At 29.4% G+C, this 20,599-nt stretch overlaps 2 protein-coding genes across 4 annotated transcripts; both read right to left on the bottom strand.

The window, feature by feature from the left end:
• Positions 1 to 435: 435 nt before the first annotated feature.
• Positions 436 to 5,818, bottom strand: LOC106775097. Of its 2 annotated transcripts, XM_014662142.2 has the most exons (11): positions 5,166 to 5,810; positions 4,211 to 4,313; positions 3,896 to 3,909; positions 3,565 to 3,783; positions 3,291 to 3,362; positions 2,204 to 2,290; positions 1,899 to 1,937; positions 1,588 to 1,683; positions 1,199 to 1,364; positions 877 to 986; positions 436 to 790 (listed from the first exon to the last, which is right to left on the bottom strand). In XM_014662142.2, the coding sequence occupies exons 1-11, from the start codon at positions 5,376 to 5,378 to the stop codon at positions 704 to 706; spliced, it is 1,206 nt and encodes a 401-aa protein (XP_014517628.1). In that variant the 5' UTR covers positions 5,379 to 5,810; the 3' UTR covers positions 436 to 703. The 2 variants fall into 2 exon arrangements, with proteins under 2 accessions (XP_014517628.1, XP_014517629.1); XM_014662143.2 differs by lacking the exon at positions 3,896 to 3,909 and having other exon boundaries at positions 3,565 to 3,776; positions 5,166 to 5,818.
• Positions 5,819 to 15,296: 9,478 nt separating this feature from the next.
• Positions 15,297 to 18,876, bottom strand: LOC106775334 (NAC domain-containing protein 86). 2 transcript variants are annotated; one of them, XM_014662442.2, is made up of 7 exons: positions 18,643 to 18,876; positions 18,304 to 18,546; positions 17,514 to 17,791; positions 17,056 to 17,421; positions 16,500 to 16,946; positions 16,164 to 16,248; positions 15,297 to 16,091 (listed from the first exon to the last, which is right to left on the bottom strand). In XM_014662442.2, the coding sequence occupies exons 2-7, from the start codon at positions 18,464 to 18,466 to the stop codon at positions 15,430 to 15,432; spliced, it is 2,001 nt and encodes a 666-aa protein (XP_014517928.1). In that variant the 5' UTR covers positions 18,467 to 18,546; positions 18,643 to 18,876; the 3' UTR covers positions 15,297 to 15,429. The 2 variants fall into 2 exon arrangements, with proteins under 2 accessions (XP_014517928.1, XP_022642946.1); XM_022787225.1 differs by lacking the exon at positions 18,643 to 18,876 and having other exon boundaries at positions 18,304 to 18,568.
• Between the last annotated feature and the right edge of the window lie 1,723 nt (positions 18,877 to 20,599).

The raw sequence follows: 20,599 nt of genomic DNA, 5'->3' as shown, positions 1-20,599 counted from the left end.
TCTTTTTTTTTTTTTTTTTTCTAATTTTCGATTTATAATTGGATCTGAATATAAATAATGTACGTATGTATATAATAAAAGTATATTTTCTTAAAATTCTTTTTGAATGATAAGTCTTATTAGAAATAATAAAAAAGATAAACTTATATGAAAAAAATAAAATAATAACTATTTAACAAATAAATAAATGAATCATATAACTTATTTTATTGTTTTATAAAACTACACTAGAACAACCTTACTCATCATTATGATTATAACAAATGCTATCATACATATAATTTATTCCAATATATTGAATCAAAACATTTTAAACATTTTTATCCCATTTTATAAAAGTGTTTACAATTTCACAGTAAGAAAATTTAATCCATTTTAGAACTTAATCGCACTTCTATCATTAAAATGAATTTCAAAAGATTAAGAGGAGTTGTATTATTTAATAAGGAATGAAAATCCTTTCTCTCATTCAAAGGAAATGACATGTTTGTTCATGCAAGAGACAAAGTTACCAGAAAGAGGAAACTGGTAAATTCTTATCTGTGTAGCAAACTATAGTTGATTGCATAATAATAACTAAAATAAAATACAAAGTATAGATCCTAAATTCAAAAAATGGGATTTCAAAAAATAAAACAGAATAGTGTTGTTGACTGTTTATTTTGTTTATAACACTATACCTATTTTTGAACTAGAAACATAATCATCCACATGCTACTATGGTAGGATCCATCGCTACAGATGTGTCCCTGTCACACATTTCCGGACCAATATTTATAGGTAATTCTCCCTGCACCATGAAATGACACCAAACTTTTAAAATACCAAAAAAACATCTTGCAGTTTCTCTAACCTTAAACGGCAGTGACAGCATACCTTTGCAATGTTCCTAAAATATGTTGTTGTGTAATTCCCAGATGGAAATAAAACCTCAACTAGATCTGCCAGTGCCAATTGAGGTTGTGACACTGCTCCGTTATACCAGTCTTCACAAACATGATAAATGCAAAAGCATGATATTGAAAGTTATCACACAATCACATCATAAGAATTTTATCAAAATTAGTCAATGATATAAGTAAACTCAATAAGCATTTAAATTTGCTAGTCTTTATGGCTTATAATACAGTTACTTTTATCTACTGTAGAACTTCTTATTCACAACAAACAATATGCATTTTGGATCGACCGTACTTACCTACAGCTACAGAGTTGTATACCCTTTTGTCATATCTCCACAGACTTGTGTTTGAAATAAAGGAAAAACAAGAACGATCTTCAACGTTTAGATTTTGGATAAATGTTGACAAAGTGTAGTTGGTTGGATCTGAGGTTAGTGTTTCATCAATAACTACTTCCACGGTCTGCATAATATATAATGTTTAATCAGCAAAACGTAATAAATAAATCAAAGTTTAAAGAAATGAAAAAACAAAACTCTTCTTTTCAGGTTATATTCTAGGATTTTCTTTCCATTCTATCAAGTACTTGATTTACACAGCAACGTCTATTAAGGATAATATTAGTTACTCAATGTTCCTATGTTGCATTTAATTTTCTCTTATAATGAAATATAATTCAACTTACACATAGGATTGCATGAAATTCCTCCAAGTCATCAGGATCAGAGATATTGTAAGTGTTCTTGGCATCCAAAATGTCTCCACCTGCATCTTGCACAAACTGTTTGCAAAGTTTTCAGAACAAAAATTTACACATTGATGACCAGAAGGATAAAAGTATAAGCACCAGATTAACTGAAGTATGAGCGGTACAATAGGGCATATTATAACTCAAGCATTTAAACAAGGGGCACAGATTGGTAATAATTCTGAACAAAATAGTTATAGCTGAGAAACATGCCATGTTTAACTTCTCTAAAAACATGTGTTTCATACCTTCAACTGATACTTTTCTTGTGTAAAAGACCAAACACCCTGCAATGATAACACTTCAGATGTTAACAAATTTTTATGTATCAATAAAAGGCTAAAAGTCATGTATCAGAAGTTGAGTCCAGCTGACTTGAAGAGAGAACAGCAATAAATTTGAAAGGGCTAATTGGGGTTAGAAGGTCTATTTCTATTTATTAGATGTTAAAGCAACACTATAACATTAAATCAATTTGAGAATATAATGTATCAATTTGAACAAAGCTCCAGGGTTGTATTTAAGAAGTGGGTGTGCTTTTGAAGGTACTTACATTTTTATACTTCATCCAAGCTACTGTTGGCTTGAATGTTGTCCTAGTTGAGGCAATTTTAGCCAAGCACAAATAGCTCTCCTTAACCTATAAAATAGTAAATCACTTGGTCAGACTAAAATGTATCATAAAATATAATCAGTTATTAGCACAGAGAATTATGAAAAAGATGGTGGAGTACTCTCCAAATGCAACTTCAAGCATATCCACACATAAACTTATGAAGTTTAAAGTAAACTTATGTTACAAGAAGTAGAGGCTTGCTGCCACACAAACTAATGAGTTATTCTTAAAACATTTAGAGGAAAAAAACACACACCAATCAGTGCTAATTGAACACTACTTCCATTTGTTGAAGCATTCCAAATTTCAATTTCTGCACTCGGTAAGTTATGTATGACAGAATTCTAAGGATTAATCTAATGGAAGTTTCAACTGTCTTATCCCATAGAAAGTGGTCCCACTTTTTCATGTTCAGAAATCATTGATGTGATGTTTAGAAGACAAAAGAAGTTGGAAATTTTCATGTTTGGTAGATGGAGCAATGGGGTTGCTAGTAATATATACACTATACTATTGGTTAAAACATTAAGAAGTTTCTACAAAATCACGAGAAAGATTCATTTAGCATAAGCACTTCCCAATAAATTTCAGTTAATAATAACATGAGCTTAAGAAAATGTGTTCTGAATAAAATTGATGCTGTAATTAAAATCAAGAATATTTATTGCATCTTAAGCTAAAATACTATACATGTGCACATTTTTCAACTATATGATCCACCAAATTATTCTGCCCTTGCACAAATAAATGCATTTCCTGTGCTTTGGTCTTCATAAGGATTTATTTACATTGTCAGCAACAGAAACTATTGAAGTTAGTTGTATTCTGTTAGTATCTAATCTCAACAGCTTAGATTTAGCAAGACCCCAAGTAGAAATTTCAAACAAGAAAAATTCAGTCTAGATGTTGGACTGAACAACAAGAACCTGCAAGGTTACCAAATCTTAGTGATGGTAGAAGTTGCTGAAAATATATTCAATCATACAATAATATAGTTATGCCTTGGACAGAATAGTATGCTTACTGAGGCATAGACTTGATTAGCTCTAGCTTCAACATTTGCAAAAGCTCCCATGAATTTGATCCATTCTGCTCTCTATCAAAATGAATACAGTAAACTATTAAGCAATCCTTGCCAATATTTAGCGGAAAATGTTTACTGATTATTGAACTGTACTTTAAGCAAATGTTAGTTTCACAGGCATCTTGGTAATCTAAGTCCATTACACTACCTTAAACATATGTTCTGATCCTTTTGGCTTTTAAAAATTTATAGAGAGCTACTTTTAATTGCTTACCTGCAAAGGGGTATTCTCCATAAAGGGATCAAAAGTTGCAAAATTGCAAGCTGATTGCTGATCATCGTCACTGAGGAAATACGAAGTAAACTCTGCAAGCTTTTGGTAATCACTATTGTTGAACATTTCTATCTGTCCTCCTTGATATAGTTTCAACACACAGGGAGAAGCAACATTGTCTGAGGTTATGCCTTTCAAGCTCTCCACTAAACCTAAAAGCTATTCAAAACAAGAATATGAAAAATTAAGAAAGATGCAATCCATTCTATCTGATCTTGGCAACCCCACCAAAATCTTAAAACTTAAACTTGTGGTAGTAAGAGATTCTCACCTCTAAGAAGGAAACTTGAGTTACAATCCCCAGAGGCAAAAGAAAAAGTTAGTCACAACATGGGTCTAAGATATAATTACAGTAAAAATATGTCGGTCAATAATAAGACATCATCAATTTTATGATGAAAAAAAATATATGAAACTGACTAGCCAAAATATTTGTTTTAGCATTGACACATTGAACTGATTTCGTAATTGATTTGCTGACATATTATGATTGATGGTGTTATATGCTGCAGAATCTTGATTCCTTAGAAAAACAGAATGAACAAGAGTGAGACTGAGTAGCGACATAGAAATATGCATGGCATACCTGGAAAATAAGTAGTATCAACAGAATAGTTTGACAATGGTACGACAAATGACTTAATTCTTGATGTGCAATATTTAGTTCTTGAAGCAATCCTTGAATTATTCTGCCAGAATTGACGGAAGAAAAATGAGGAGGCAAGAAACACAACTTAGCAGGAAAAATTCAGCAAACATGTAAATAATTAGAAGAACAGTAATTTCTATATCTGATTTCTTCTAGCATGCATCCCCAGCAGAAGGGCAACAGAGTCATTAAAGTAATAGAACGTGGTTACAGGTGATTATCATCAGCTGTAAAACTAACTAATGATCTATTTGAAAATTCCCCTATCTTAGATTGAAAGGACTTTGACACTCAGCTAATACAGGTAACCATTGTCCCTAATCAATTATTTTAAAATTACAAACTGGGCTGCTAGATAAGTGCATCAAACAAATGCATTCAGTATTTTATAGAAGATTGCAATAATCAAATGGTTAATACATTTTTCTTTTGCCTTAAAATATATTTTCATCTTTTTCTTCAATAGGAGAAAGTACTAAATATAGTCATCATTTTGATATCAGATAACATACATACAACCTTTCCCACTGAGTTCCACTTCCAGTGAAGCCACTAAAAACCTGCTTAGTGGAAAAACTCTATTTAAAAAGTTATCAAAATCCCTAGGTGTTATTGGCATTCTATCTAGCAGTACTGGGGTGGATTCCCATTCTCCCAACTTTTACTCAATTGACAAAAAAATAAATATAAAATATAACTAAAGAAAATCATATACAGCCTTAAGTTTCTTATCCACACTAGTTTAATATTTAGGTTAAAACAAATCCCTATCATCTCCTATTTTAATATTTGCTTATATAAACGAAAGCAACCCAAAGAAAATCACAAACACCCATGGCTATACCTTAAGAATTCAGATATAGTAAAAAATTATATCCCCAAAAGGAAATACCTGCAGAAGAAGGTAGCTCTGCCCATCAGCGGCATTCTTAATGACTTTGAAGGTCTGGCCATAGTAAATATGAAAGTTTCCAGCATCTTCCACCTTTGAAAAGCTACCAACTTTTGCTGCTGGGGTAGCTCCATGGACATATCCACATTTAAAGAACAAAACCAATGCTAAGAAGAAGGCTTGCAGCCAAGAACAAGAAAGACCTGATTCCATGAGCTGAAATAAGCCACTTCTTGCTATTGAAAAATAATATGATCTTTGAAGCTAATTATACGGCAACACATAGCTCATTATCTCTATTATGAGCCACTGTTAGAAAAGAAAAAGCTATTTAACTTTTTGGGCAATAATTTGCAGCTAAACTGCACAAATTCCTAGTAGGAGAGAGGGAGCGGTTTCAATTTGCAGCTTTTTCAAGAAAAATGGATTGGAATAGTGTTAAAATTGAAGCTGATGTAGCTAGTGGGGTGCACACTTTCTTTAATGTTTTACAGAAGAAGAAGAGGAAACAGTAAGTGACCCGTGAACCTATCTTTGAGTTATTTTTGTCATCTTTTTCTCATCACACTTTGGTGTTGGTTCTAACTAGTTACATCTTTTTCTTTTGTCACTTTCTTTGATACTCTGATGAATGTGAATGATACACCTAATCAATTATCCATGTGCTCTGCACTCACTTTTGTGCAACCACTACCCATCAGGTTCAAATTCATTTGGGACAAACTTGATTTCAGTATCTCTGATCAGGTGAAGCATATTTTTCATGTGAAACTAATGAAGATAGTTAATGTTTTGATGTTCTTGACCTAAAAAACAAGAACATATAAAAAGTTGCCATATGACTTGTTCAGAAAAAGTTATTAAATAAATTATTTTGAAATCTTTAACCGCAGTAATAAAATATAGGTTTAATGTTTCGGTTCCTATTTTTATCTAGAACAGGTTTCTTTCTTTTTTCTGTGTCTTTATTGAATTCTTAATTTTGTAAAATTGAATTAATTATAAATTTGTTGTTAGATTAGAGAGACAGTTGTTTAAGATTAGTTATGTGGCATGATTAATGTATTATTTAATCAGATGTGTCATTATAAACTTATTTAAATTGTATTTGATATTAAAAATTGGATTATAGATACTTAAGGACAATGTGAAAAAAAAAATGATCGAGAAATAGTATAAATCTTAGTGAACAAAACTTCTCTTTTGCCAATAAATATTTTAGAATTGTGGTAGACATTATAAATGAATTCAGAGGCTTTTTTTTTTACATTTAAAGAGATTTGTTTGTTTATAAGGCAAAAATAATTTATCTATAATTAGTAAAATTTTGGATTTAATACAAAATATAAAAAAGAAAATTAAAGTATTTGTTCATACTTATAAATCAAGTTGTCATATGTGTTTAGTTTGTAGAGTGAGTACAGTTAAAGGAACTCTTTGAGATGGAAATGAATTATTTTATGGTATATTTTCTAGTAAGTGAATAAAGCAATGAAAGAGAGTGGAATATTTTCCTCAAGACCTTTCACATTTTCACATTTTTATTATTATCATTAGACCTAGATATATTTTATTTTCTCAACTAGATTCTTTAAAGTCTTATTTACCTGAGTGGATTTGAAAGGGAGTGGATTTGAGAGGATTTGAAGGTAATTTTTGTTATTGTTTATTTGAGTGAATTTAAACGAGACTAGATTTGGAAATAAAGTTTGTAAGAATTAGTGTAGAATTTAATTTATGTGACAGATTAAAACAATTTACTTTCAAATCCACCCTCACTTATCTTCGAATCTATTCAAATAAACAATTAAAAAAAATTATCTTCAAATCATCTCAATTACTTTTCCCCCAATTTCACTCAAGTGAACAAGGCCTTACTGTTGACACAGTTATTTTATTTAAAAATATTTTTTTACTTTAAAAATATAAAAATGGATGTAAATGATTGAAATTTAGAATTTTTTTTAGAAAATAAATTAATTAGAAAAAAAATATAAAAATATAAATTTAAGAATATAACAAAATATCAAATCTTTAATTGAAATTTATAACATAGAAAAAGTATTAAAATTTATTAAAAAATTATTTAGAAAATAAATATAAAAATAGAAGTTGTATATTTTCTATGTAATATTGTTTTTATTATTTTTTAAATTTTAAGATTTTCTATGTAATATAGTTTTTATTATTTGCTTTTTCTCTTTTAAATTATTTGAGTAACAAAAAAATTTAAAAATCTAGTTCAGAATTTGGTTCATTAGAAACTACATTTTCACTAATTTTTAAGTACGTAATGGTCACATTAAAAACAAAGAATTTTCGAAAAGATTGATTGTAAAAGTCTGAAAAATTATAAAGTCATTGGATCTATATTAAGGCAGTCCAATCCATAAAACTAAGGACTCGTGATCTTAGGAAGAAATTTTCTAAAAATAAAAATTCCTTCATTTTGTCAGCTTTCTTCTCTCTCTAAAATCCTTGCCCTAAAATTCTCTCTGCCTTCTCTCTAGATTTTCTCTTCACTGAACCGATCAAATTTTGATTTGAAGGTGTTTCTGCGCTCACTGCACCAAGGGCTTCAGTTTGAACCGAACGTTTTTCCATTCCGACCGGTAAGTGTCTTTTTCCCTTTTCTTCAACAATTCTTGAACCTAGGTCATGCAACTTGCTGGTTGCGTGTTACTGGTAGCTTTTCCTTTAGTTTCTCTGTCCCTTCCAACTCTAAGAAATGTGCTCTGCACCAATTCTTGGTGGCTTATAGGTGGTGTCAAACTCGCCTCTGTGAGGAGGTACTGCTAGAGTGTTCCTAGGAGTGGTACGGTTAAGGGGAGCTAATTATTTTGTGTGAATTTATTTTATAAAATATATGCATGTTGGATTTGAAGTTGATGTACTATTTGAATTACATTTCTCATTGTTTCATTTATCTGTTGAGTATGAATCTGTTTCAGCATTTCATGTGTGGCTAAGTTTATAATATGATGTTCTGTTGGGACTGTTTGTTGTTGTCTTATGTAATTGATCTTGGAATGAGCTTGATTGCGTAAAGGAGAAGCCTGTGATTTATTTCCTGTGCATTGTTTGATGAATCTAATATGTTTCTGAATGAGTTATTGATTGTGATTGATGATGTTTTGAAAAGGCTTTGGGTGAGACTTTAATTAGCACCGTTTGGGTAGTACTTGGAAGCATGGGTACTATTTCAGAGTACTGTGAGAGGGGGTAATATATAAAAATTGGACATTTGAGGTTTAGAGCACAACAAACTAGTTTAGGTAACTTAAATAAATTAATTAAAACTGGTTGAAAGCCTTTCTTTGTTGGTAGGATAGAGGAACCTTAAAAACATGAGTTGGCACATCCCTAATCATAGAGCAGCCCTGGCCTGGTCTAGTCAGTTGTGACTAGTCATATGTGCTGGCGTCGAAGGTGAGTTTGATGCGTTCAGACATCTGGGCCCTCTCCGGTGACCAATTAGGGGAAGTAAGATCTCTACTATGATGAAAATAAAATAAAACAAGTTTATTGTAGGTGCACAAAGTTATCATATGTTAATTCCTGGTCAGTTATAATTTTAGGAGGTTTCCATACATACATACATACATATATATATATATATATATATATATATATATATATATATATATATATATATATATATATATATAGGAGTTTGTTAACACGCGTACGCCTGTTTTTTAGTTGGTACGTTTTAACAATGTGTACCAGATTATAGTAGACACAAATACCCTCATTTGTCATAGATTCTAAGTTTTAAGGTTAAGGATATTTAAATAATTTTCATTCTCAAAACTAAAAAAAAAAAAAAGAAACCCCCAAACCCTTACTCACTTCCCTCATTCCTCTCAACCCTTTCTCTTTCATCTCTCTCACTCCAACATTTTCTCTGTCATCCCTACTGTTGCCCCTATTGAAAAAAAAATCAGAAACCCTTTGTCATCAGAAATATTTTCTCTCTCATCACTCCAACATTTTCTCTCTCATCTCAACCTAATTGAAGATGGTGGTGGTAATTTGAATCAGAGATATTTTTTAAAAATTGAAAAAGTTTACTCTTTTATAATCATTTTATATTTATTAATGTGTGTGAAATGAATATAAACTTTGTCACTTTATGTTACTCTTTCCAAATCTCAAAGGTGAAAAATGATTTTACTGTTTTTTATCTTGCACAGTGGTTAAAGTTTATTCTAATGCAGAGTGGTTAAAGTTTATTCTAAAGGTCTGTAGAAGTTGATTCGGTGATAAAAAAGGGACATAAGGAAATTAAAGAAATAGGTATAGAATTAAAGAAATAGGTATAGAAGAGCTCCCTAGGAGTACAATTCTTTCAATTCTAGATTGTAATCTTACATCATGTATCCCAGAGAAAGGAAAAAGAAACACTTTGTGTAAAGGGAAAAGGACAATAGAGGAAAATATCTTGTTCTTTAAAAATATAATGAAATATGGTGTAGATGTGTAAATAATGTATGAAAATTTAATTGATTTATGAATGTTTTATTTACATGATTTAATCTAATAATAAGAAGGGAAAATATATAACACATCCTCCAAATGAACAAACAGAACAAGAGCAACGAATTACGATGTCACGGATTGTTGTGTGTGGCTGAGGGAGAGTATGGAGACAAGGGAGAAACAAATTGGATAAGTGAGGAAGGTGGATTAGGGTTAGGCAAGGGTTTCTGATTTTTTTTTTTAATTGGGGCAACAGTAGGGATGACAGAGAAAATGTTGGAGTGAGAGAGATGAAAGAAAAAGGGTTGAGAGAAATGAGGGAGGTGAGTAAGGGTTTTGATCATTCCTCTCAATCATTTCTCTTTCATTTCTCTCACTCAAACCTTTTCTCTATCATCCCATGGTAGATCCAACTGAAAAAAAAAATTAGAAATACTCGTCGTTAAACAATTTACCTTTGTAAAGAGTTGAGTCATTGGCATATTCGCCTTCAGGCAAAGGTTCATTCAAGATTTCTTCAATTTCATATCTTCACTAACCTCTCTAATTTCATCATCTGCAGATGTTGAATCGTCATCTTTTAAAAAACCTTCAGGCCAAATTACCAATTCCTTCATATGTCATTATGCTTGTGAAAATTAGATAAAATTAGATAAGACAAAAATTATAAAATGAAAACTCATTACAAAATCATTTTTTGTAAGAAATTGCTTAACAACCGGTGTTTTGATTTTTTTTAATTGGGACTACAGTAGAGATGACAAAGAAAATGTTGGAGTGAGAGAAATTAAAGAGAAAGGATTGAGAGGAATGAGAGAGGTGAGTAAGGGTTTGGAGTTTTTTTTTTTTAGAGCCAGTGTTTCTGATTTTTTTTAATTGGGACTACAGTAGAGAGATGACAGAGAAAAGGTTGGAGTGAGAGAGATGAAAGAGAAAGGACTTAGAGGAATGAGAGAGGTGAGTAAGGGTTTGGGTTTTTTTTTTTTTAGTTTTGAGAATGAAAATTATTTAAATATCCTTGACTTTAAAACTTAGAATTCATAATATATGAGAGTATTTTTGTCTACTATAATCCGGTACACATTGTTAAAATGTACCAACTGAAAAACAGGCATACGCGCGTTAACAAACCCCATATATATATATATATATATATATATATATATATATTAGCTTAATATAATATAAATATAATATAAATATGTATAATTACAAGGATATAGTAGGTATGGTATATATTATATTAATATAATATAGATATATATAATAAAGTAAGGATAGTTGTTTCTTATATTGAAATGTGAGTGTTAACCAATAATTATATTACTTGTAGGTATGTATAAATCGATGCATTTTATGAGTTGTTACAGGTTAGTTGAAGCTGTTTGGTTCTTGGTGTTGATTAACTTAGATTCAATTGTGGAGATGTTATTTTTATAACTTGTGATTGGTGAGTAATGTATATTGTTAAGATTATGTACATGTTGATTGGGGCAAAAAGTATANGATTACAAAGTGATGAAAGTACGATCCAAGTGGTAAACCAAGTTCCATCTGTGTAGAATCTCTTGGTGAGATTCTTAGTGTTTTAGAATGAAAGTAGGAGCTCAGTTTTGGGGGTCTTTCTGACGCTCCAATGGTCTTTCTTCTCACGTAAAGAGGACTGAACCATGTGTGAGGAGTAGCAGGAGGTCTTAGTCTTAGAGGCTTCCATCATGCTCCAGGGTGCAAAACAGACTAACCTCGTGAGTGTGGCAGGGCGGGGGAGCCTAAGTATCATAAGCCACCACGGGTGCATGACCCGCCATAGCTCAACTATCATTCTAAAGTCCGAACGAGTCAAGTCTAGAAGATAACATGCTTGGATCTGTGTTGTATATATTGCCTTGCTTGTATATACTTTACTTGGGTTGAATCCAGTATGTTCATGTTGGTATAATTGCATGCTTTTTATATAATAAGTTCACCCTTGCTTGCTTGTTTGTGTTGTGCCATGTCTGCGTGTTTTCTCTTGCGATGATAATCTACTTGGATGGGAGCAGATGGCGAGGAGACTACTTTGGAAAAAGCTCTTGATGGGGATGACAGCGCTGCAGTCTAGTCCACTAGACCTCATTTCTCTTAGTTATGTTATTTTGAAGAAACTCTGTCATGTTGTAAGTTTTTAATTCCTTATATTTTCAGGAAGAAACTTTAGTACTCCACTTTCAAATTCTATGTATTCTTTAAGGCTGACTGTAATCCTATTACTCTTAACTGCTTTCTAGTATTATTATACCTTTATTATATTATATATCTTTATAATATAATTGGGATGTCATACTGATTATGATAGAAACAAAATCATGTTATCATTGTTAAAAAAAAATCAAGGATGCTATGTAAAAAAAAAATGTAGAAAAAAATTAAACAAAAAAACATCTTAACTTTTAAATAATTAAATATAAAAACATTAAATCCTTAAAGATATTTCTTTACATTTACATATTTAAATACAATAAAAACAATCAAATTTATTTCAAATATCTTAAATTGTTATATTTTATATTTCTTTTAAAATAAAATTTCTTAAATAAATTTCTATACTTTTTTATTTTTTAAAATTTTATGAATTTCAATTAAAAATTATATATTTTGCTATATTTTAAATTTTTAAATTTCTATTTTTATATTTTTCGAAATATTTAATAAAATATAATAGTGTTTCTATTTTTAAAATTTTATAAATTTCAATTAAAAAAATTGATATTTTTTTATATTATTTTTTATTTTTTTATATTTTTCTAAATAAAAATATTTTCTAAAAAAAATTATATTTCTATAATTTTAAATATTGTTTTTATATTTTTTCAAACAAAAAAAAATAGTTAAACTGCATCTTCGGTAAAATGGTGTGAGGAAAAATGCATATGGTAATAAAGATGTAAAAAAAGTTTACTGGAAAAAAATTCAAGAAAGTATGAAAAAAAAGACTAAAAGAATGGAAGAATTATAGTTTAGTTTTATTGGATAAGTAAAGACACTTATTGTTGGACTGTGTATTTATTTATTCTTATTTTTGAATTAATTTTTATTAAATTTAGTAAATTATTTATGTGAATCTGACTCATTAGAAGTTTAAATAAGATGAATAGTGGTAACTGAGTTATGTTTTATTTTACTATTATTTACTTACATTAATTCGACTTAAATATACTGATGACATCAATCCGTTAATATTGATATTTTGATAACTCAATAAAAAAAAAAGGTAATTATCTTTTATTTGAGTTAATCAAAGTTTATTTTTCTGTACATTTATAAAATATTAATTACGATGACAAATATTATATTGAGAAAAAAATCTTAATAAATAGAAAAATAAGAAAAAAAATTTTTTTTTCATACAAATAAAAATTCATAGAAGTTGAATAAAAAACATTTCGCCAATTAACTTTTACCTGAGTTAATTTTAATTGATAGAAAATAATTTCCTTTTTCATAAATACTTATTGAAAATGTTCCAAATCAATTATTTCCAGAGTTTCATACAAAAAAATTGAAGGGTGGAAATATTTAGTTCTGCGGATCATGTGGAAATTGTTTGTATGGTGTTTGGTGACAAAATCCAACAGAAAACGACGCCTGAATTAAACTAATAAATAACAAAGGATTCTGTTTCTTGAATAGAGAGATTACAGTTTTAAGAAGGATAAAAAATTATGACTATAATATTGATTAAAAATTAACAGCAGAAATTTTAACTAATTTAAATTTTTATATATTTTATACGTGTTGAATGTCATTGTAATTTTTAATTATTGGAATTTTAATTCATAATGCAAATCCTGATAGTACTTTCAAGATTTTTTACATGTCACATAACAAAATATATATACCTCTCTCTCTCTATGTATATATATCATAAATTTTAAGAATAAATTAGTTTTAAATTATTGATTTGTGTGTATATCAAAAGAATTATAAATCGAAATTTGTTAGAAACTTTTTTTCTTATAATAGATAATTTTGATGTACACATAACAGTAAAATAAATATATATTAAAAAAATTAAAAATATCAAAAGAGTAAAAAATAAATTGAACTGATAATTTTGTTAAAATTAAATAAAATTACGGTCAAAAATAAACTTTACTTAATAAATTGTACGCAAAATATAAATATCAGTTATTGATCAAATAGTCTAATGCTTCTCAAATCAATCCATAGTTAGACCAAACTTTAAGGAATGACATTTAAATACTTTTAAGTATCACCAATAATAGAGTTTACGGATAAAGTATGTTTTTCATGTATTGGGTGATGATTAAGCTTATATTAATTATAAGTCTATCTTTATAAAAGTATGATGTAAGGAGATAAGTAATTGTATTTATTGTGAATTTAAGATTTTATTTTGCTAACTGGAGTATTGACTTGAGTGTCAAATACTTTTGATAGGTAAAGTTCTGCACAATTTAGAAACAAAGTATTAAAAACTTGGGAGAACTTTGCAATTGAAACTGAAAAGGATCCTAGGAAACTTGGAGAGAAGTGTGAAGGAGTGTTTGATTGTGATCTCACACCCTATACCCAAAACATCCATATATTGTATTAGTTTGATATATTGAAATAAGTGTAGTTTTTACTTTTATTTTTCCTAAATAACATAATCAAATGATAGAAGTTTGATAATTTCTTTTTTCAAAAATTATCAAAACTAACAAGTTTTAAGAAGTTATAGAAATAGGTAAGTTGTGATGTATGGTTTTGTGTTGAAAGTCCTACATCGACTAGAGATAAGACCAATTTATAGTATATAAGTTAGCGTAAACCCAAGCTTAAAAATTGTTCATGTGAGATTGAATTAGATTTAAAGTTCACTTTTTAACATGTATTAGTCTATCCTAGCGAGATTTATGCGGATATATTGTTTCATATTGGTGATTTGTTCATTTATGTTATTTTTTTTAAAAAAAACTATCTATTTCAATAATATTTTAAAAAATTATAGTAAAATCATGTTTTGTCAAAGAAAGATGTTATGAGCAATCAACTAAAATAATTGAAAAATGTAAAAAATAATAATTGTTAATAAATTTTAAGCAAAAACATAAAATTTTGATTTGTATTTTTATCAAATATTTTTTCTTTTTGCAAAAAAGTAATGATTAGCTACTTTTTAATTTTGTATACTATTAACTTGTTACAAATTTTTTAGTTTGATAAAATGGAAATCTAACATTCGATAAAGAAAATTAAACTGAATTCATATATATTTAGCAGAGTGTGGATAAAGTTAAAATAATATATTTGAAACATATAATTTAAAAAAAAAAATTATATGGTCGGAGCATAGAATTTGAGGTGGCGCAAGATAAGAGGTAATGGAAGCATTACGATATACTTATAAATAGCGAGCTTGATTATGAATATACATATGCTGATAAAATTAATAAAACTTTCTCGAAGGTTTAACATTGAAATTTTGTTTATGTAAGACCATACAGATTATTTAGATAAAGATGAATTGAAATTATTGGAAAACTTTCTATGGAATTTAATTGTAAGTTTAAATTTTAGATTGAGTACGAATATATATTTGCAAAAACGTAGATATACGATAAGAAAGTGATATCAAAGTTAATATATAATTATTGAATTGAATATAAGTAATTATTATGAGTAAATGAATGTGAGGAAGTAAAATTAATACAAATATTTGAAGGTATGAATGAGATGTGAGAAGTTAGAAACTAAAAAAAAGAAAATAAAAATTAGGGTATGTATGTATGTATGATTTCTAAGAGTCAACTATGATATGGTTAGCCCACATGGTAAACAGAGCCAACGATATAGTGAGAAAAATGCTTATCTTCTTTAGGACCATGCTAAAACCTTTCCCATATTTCATTCCAATCAACCAAACTTTTTCTTCTTCATTCCTCCTCACACTCTCTTCTGCTTCTCTCATTCTCTTCATCGTGTAAACATTGCCACCATTTTTAAGCTCTGATTTCCAATCTTCCACAAATTCCTTTACAAAAACACAATGCATCAACAACAATGCAAAGATGAATTCAATGGCACTTCCTATTGTTGATGCCTTTCTTAGCTTCCCTGTCACACAGGCCTTAAACTTTCTAAAGAAAGACAGTCCTTCGCTAACTCTTGCATTCTCTATACACTCATTGCCACCCATTACTGGATTCAGTTGAACTTTTAGGGTTTGTGAAGGAGCTACTTGATGAAAGAATGTATCAGCTACTTGATGAGTCGAGACAAACATTCCATGATTGGTTTTTGTTTCCTCAACGACATCAAAGTTTGTAGGATTTGAATAGTCAATGTTTTCCTCGTTTAGGAAGTTCTCATTCGGGTCTTCATCATTCATGAATCCCATTGAAAAATCATCAATCTCAGTATCAGTTATTTCTTTGTTGCAACTGTGTTTCTCAAATCCTACTGCAAATAAAACATCTGTTATATACTAAAAAAAGGTTTCATATAAGAAATTATTATATGAATGGAAATTACCTTTCATCTCGTTTTCTTCCGTGTTAGTTTGGAAGTTTGAGATATCATCAATTGGAACAATATTTTGCTGCTCTTCCATAAAGCTCTGCCGAATTAAGTAGAGAAAAGTTGATACCACAAGCATTCTTTTTGTACAGACAGACTTACAAATAATCAATGAGAAAAGAATTTTAAAAAAGTTTAATTTTTTAGGTATGGTTTTTAATATATATAATTATGATAAAAAAAATTTTAAAAAATGTACATTTATTATATTTAATTTAATTATTATAAAATTAATAAATCACAATGTAAAATTGTTTTAAATTAGTATAGTTAATTAGCACTACGACATACCTTTCCGACATCTTTGCTGGACATTCCCACCCATTTCAAATTCTCTGTCTTGAATCCATCATCAAGATCTCCGATCTCTATTGATCTTGTGTTTTGGTCTTCCCATGCTTTGTCAACAAATCCCATGGTGTTCATATCGTTGACATGATTGTAATTGGTGCCAACCATAAAAGTGAAGTCACTTTCATGAGGAGCATAGTTTTCATTGGCATTCATGAATGGCTGTGATGAGTAGTTGGATTGATTTATTAACTCCTGGGAAGCATGAGCAACCGAAAGAATTTCCTGCAAGATATCTGTTTCGTTTCTGGTTCCACTCATGGAACTCGACCCTTGTGCCATCTTCAGCTTCGAAATTCCAACTTGAGGAAACTCCAGATCCTGCATCTGCAATGGAGGCATGCTAAACCTGTGCTGCATCCTTGCACACTCCAGTGCTACATCCACCTGCAAAACAAAATCATTTACACACAATTTAACAAAATTACTATAGAAACGAGAAAAAAATGTATATATAAACATTATTAATGAACCCTAAGAGGAGGTTGAGAGTTACCTTTGATGGAGGATAGCTCATGGATCCATAATTGGGAAATGAACAAGTGGATGTTGTTGGAAGATTGAGCAAGTCTTCTGATAAGAAATGCGACCATGTTGTCTCATTGTCCCTTCTTCCACCATTGATATTGTAGGTATTCACATTTATGTTCGAGGAAGGGCATGCATCCAATGACATAAAATAATTTGAGCTCTCTAAAACTTCACCTCTACCTTCAGAGTATAGCTCGTTAATGCTTGATGATTGATCACTGGCAATGATCTGATTTGCATGGCTGGTGGTGACATTAACATAGTGTTGATCTCCAACTTTTGGAGGAATCACTGCAGTCTTCTTGAACACACGACAAAGAGCATATGCATCCTAAAAAGTCATATGTAAAAAAAATTGATTAAATATCATTTTTACAATAATAATGCAGAGGAAAAGAATCTTGATAGGAACAGAAGATGAACCTGCAAGCCTGTGTTGGTTTCACACTGTGTCTCATCAAGACGATACTCATGCATAACCCAACCTGTACGACAACCATGTGGTGCCCTACCTCGATAGTAAACTAGGGTTTTCTTCATTCCTATTGCACAACTCTGAGAATTCACCTTACGGTCTTTTCCTGTGGCTTTCCAGTAACCAGATTTGGTTGCACGATTTGTTCTTGATCCATTTGGATATTTCCTATCTCGAGGACTGAAGAAATACCACTCCAAATCTTTTCCCGGTAACAATGACTTTCCTGTAACATTGATTTCAGACTTGCATTGGTTACCGTAAGAAAGCATGGTCTTTAAAAAAGTAATCAAAGTTATTAGAAACTCCAAGTATATGCATTGATTGCATGAGGGAGTTATGTGTGTATGTCATGTGAAGAAGGTAATTCTTTTTCTCCTGTTGACTGTTTTTGACTTGGGAATCCCACTATTCCCTCGTTACTTTCTCTTGAACTTCACAATCACAATATCATTATAGGAAGTAAATTTGAATCAATGGCCTACAACTTACATCTACGTTATCCCTAGATATTCGAACGCAGAAGAATATACTTGACCAATACAGCAAGTATGTGTTTCATGCATGATTTTCGTTAAAATCCATAACCAAAAATCCTGAATGAAGAACTAATGATTAACCAACTAATAATGATTTGTCTATCAGAAAAAATGTTTCAGGTGTTTTTCAAACATCTATGAAGAATGAGAAATCATGTGAAAAATTGTTATTAAATGTTATATATATATATATACTTACCCGGCAAGTCCCATGGTTCACACTTGTAAAGATCAACTTCAGGGATTATCTCTAACTCGATCTTACGACCATTTATCTTTCTTTTGAGATAATAAGAAACAAGTTCTTCATCTGTGGGGTGGAACCTAAACCCAGGAGGTAGTGAAACAGGAGCCATATTCATATATAAATGTGAACCTAAAAGAAAAAAACTGTGTAGAGAAAAATCTACTGCTATACTTGTATGTATCCCTAATCAAAACCCTGCCATAAAACAATAACAGAAGAAAAACTAATTAGAAACTGAAACAAACGTGTATATATATGTATATGTAAGAAAACATAACAGATATATGAGACCTTAATTAGGAGGAAGAAGACCCAGAGAGACAGAGAGGAAGAGGTTGAGAGAAAGATTTGGAAGGCAAAGAGGAGGGAGGAATGTTGGGGTTGCTTGGGGTTTTGATAAAGAGGATTGAAAAAGAGAAGATTGGAAAAACAAAAAGCAAATTAGGAGCTGTTGTCTCTTTCTTTCTTTGAAGTACTTTTCGTTTGTTTTTTGATCAAACGAATGATTCCTCTTATCTTTGAGTTGAAGCTTGAGTTGATGGTTCTTACATGTATTTCTGTAACCTTAATTATAAATAACTGGCTTGTGTTCTCCAATGATCCTATGCTTCGTGATTGTTCTTTCTTAGATTCTGGCCTTCCATGCATGACCATACATATGAATAATGGATCTAATTCATACCTTTATTCGTTAGATTAAGAATCTATACATTAACGTGAGGAAACTATTGCCAACGAACTTTGGCGGCTGTTCCCAACTGAACTAACGACCCTTTTCACACTTCTTTTTGCTTCAATTCATTCTTTTGAGCCCTTCTTCTTCTTCTTCTTCTTCTTCACCTTTGTTTTATGCCATTTTTAATAATCAATCAAAACTTTGATTTTTAGGTTTGGAATTCGAATCTCGATCGATCGGTTGAGTTCGCAATGATTTCTGTTTATACTATTATGGATGTAATAAGAAGGCTTTAAAGTAGTATATTTAATCTTCCAGACATGTTCAGGTCTGAAATAAATAAATAAATAAATAAATTGCTTCTGCATTATTATGTCTACTTGTAAAATTATTATTTAATCTTACTGGACTTTCTCACTTCAACGAATATATAGAATTGATTTTAACATGGTTTAAGTCAAATCAATCAATTAAATTCAATTTTTGAAACCAAACAATACACAAATTATTTTAAATATTCTACATTATGATTTTCTTTTATAAGATTCTATATAGATTATAATATCAATATAAATGTAATTGATTTATAAAGTATGAAAGTTTCTATTTCTGATAATAAACCATATAAAAACTTGACATTTCAAGATAGTTTCTGATATCGATATTTTATACAGGAAAATTTATTCATGTGCACTAAGAAGGTTGATCAACATTTAAAATATACATATAAAAAGAGAGTAAAATTTAGAAAATGTATAATGTGATAAGAAAAAAGGATAGAAAAAAAGTATATAATATAGAGATACATGAAATTAAAGTGTAAATATATCATCACTATTTATAAATTTATACTATATATATTCAAATTAGCATAAGATGATACTTTTGGATTGGTTATTGATCAAAATTAACGTAAAAAGTTGTCTAACCAACCATAAAAATAATAATAGTTGGATTTACGATTACAAAATTTTGTACACAATCAAACAAGGTACCAACCACATTAATTAACGTAAAAAGTTTTCTTAAACAACCACAATAATAATAACAACAAAAACAATAATAATAATAATAATAATAATAATAATAATAATAATAATAGTTGAAAATTTACTTTTTCAAATCAATTAAAAAATCTCATTAAAGTAACTAAAATAACAAGTATGATGAATAAATATTGTATAATGTATAAGTATTAAAGTCATGTTATTTATCCACATAAAAAATGAAATAAAAATCACTCTATATAATTATATGAATTAAAAAAACTTATATAAAAGACAATTTTTTTAGAAAGCTTTACAACACTATACTAAATATTAGGTTTAATTACCATTTTATTTTCTATTTTAGATTTTAATTTGTTATAATCTCAATTTGGATTCAATTAAGATTCATGAGGTTGAATCAATGTAGTGTAATATGTTCGTTAAATTGATATTAAATTAATAATTAAACATTTTTATCATATTAACACGTTGTCAAATCTTAAAATATAACAAAAGAAACCTACATTGAATTAATTTAATATTTGATTGAAACAAAAATAAATATTAAAAATCTTAAAATATA

The sequence above is a fragment of the Vigna radiata genome, chromosome 10 (genome assembly GCF_000741045.1).
Source record: "Vigna radiata var. radiata cultivar VC1973A chromosome 10, Vradiata_ver6, whole genome shotgun sequence".
Taxonomy (NCBI): domain Eukaryota; kingdom Viridiplantae; phylum Streptophyta; class Magnoliopsida; order Fabales; family Fabaceae; genus Vigna; species Vigna radiata.
Note: the sequence above shows the minus strand (reverse complement) of the source record. Positions and strands in the feature narration are given on the sequence as shown.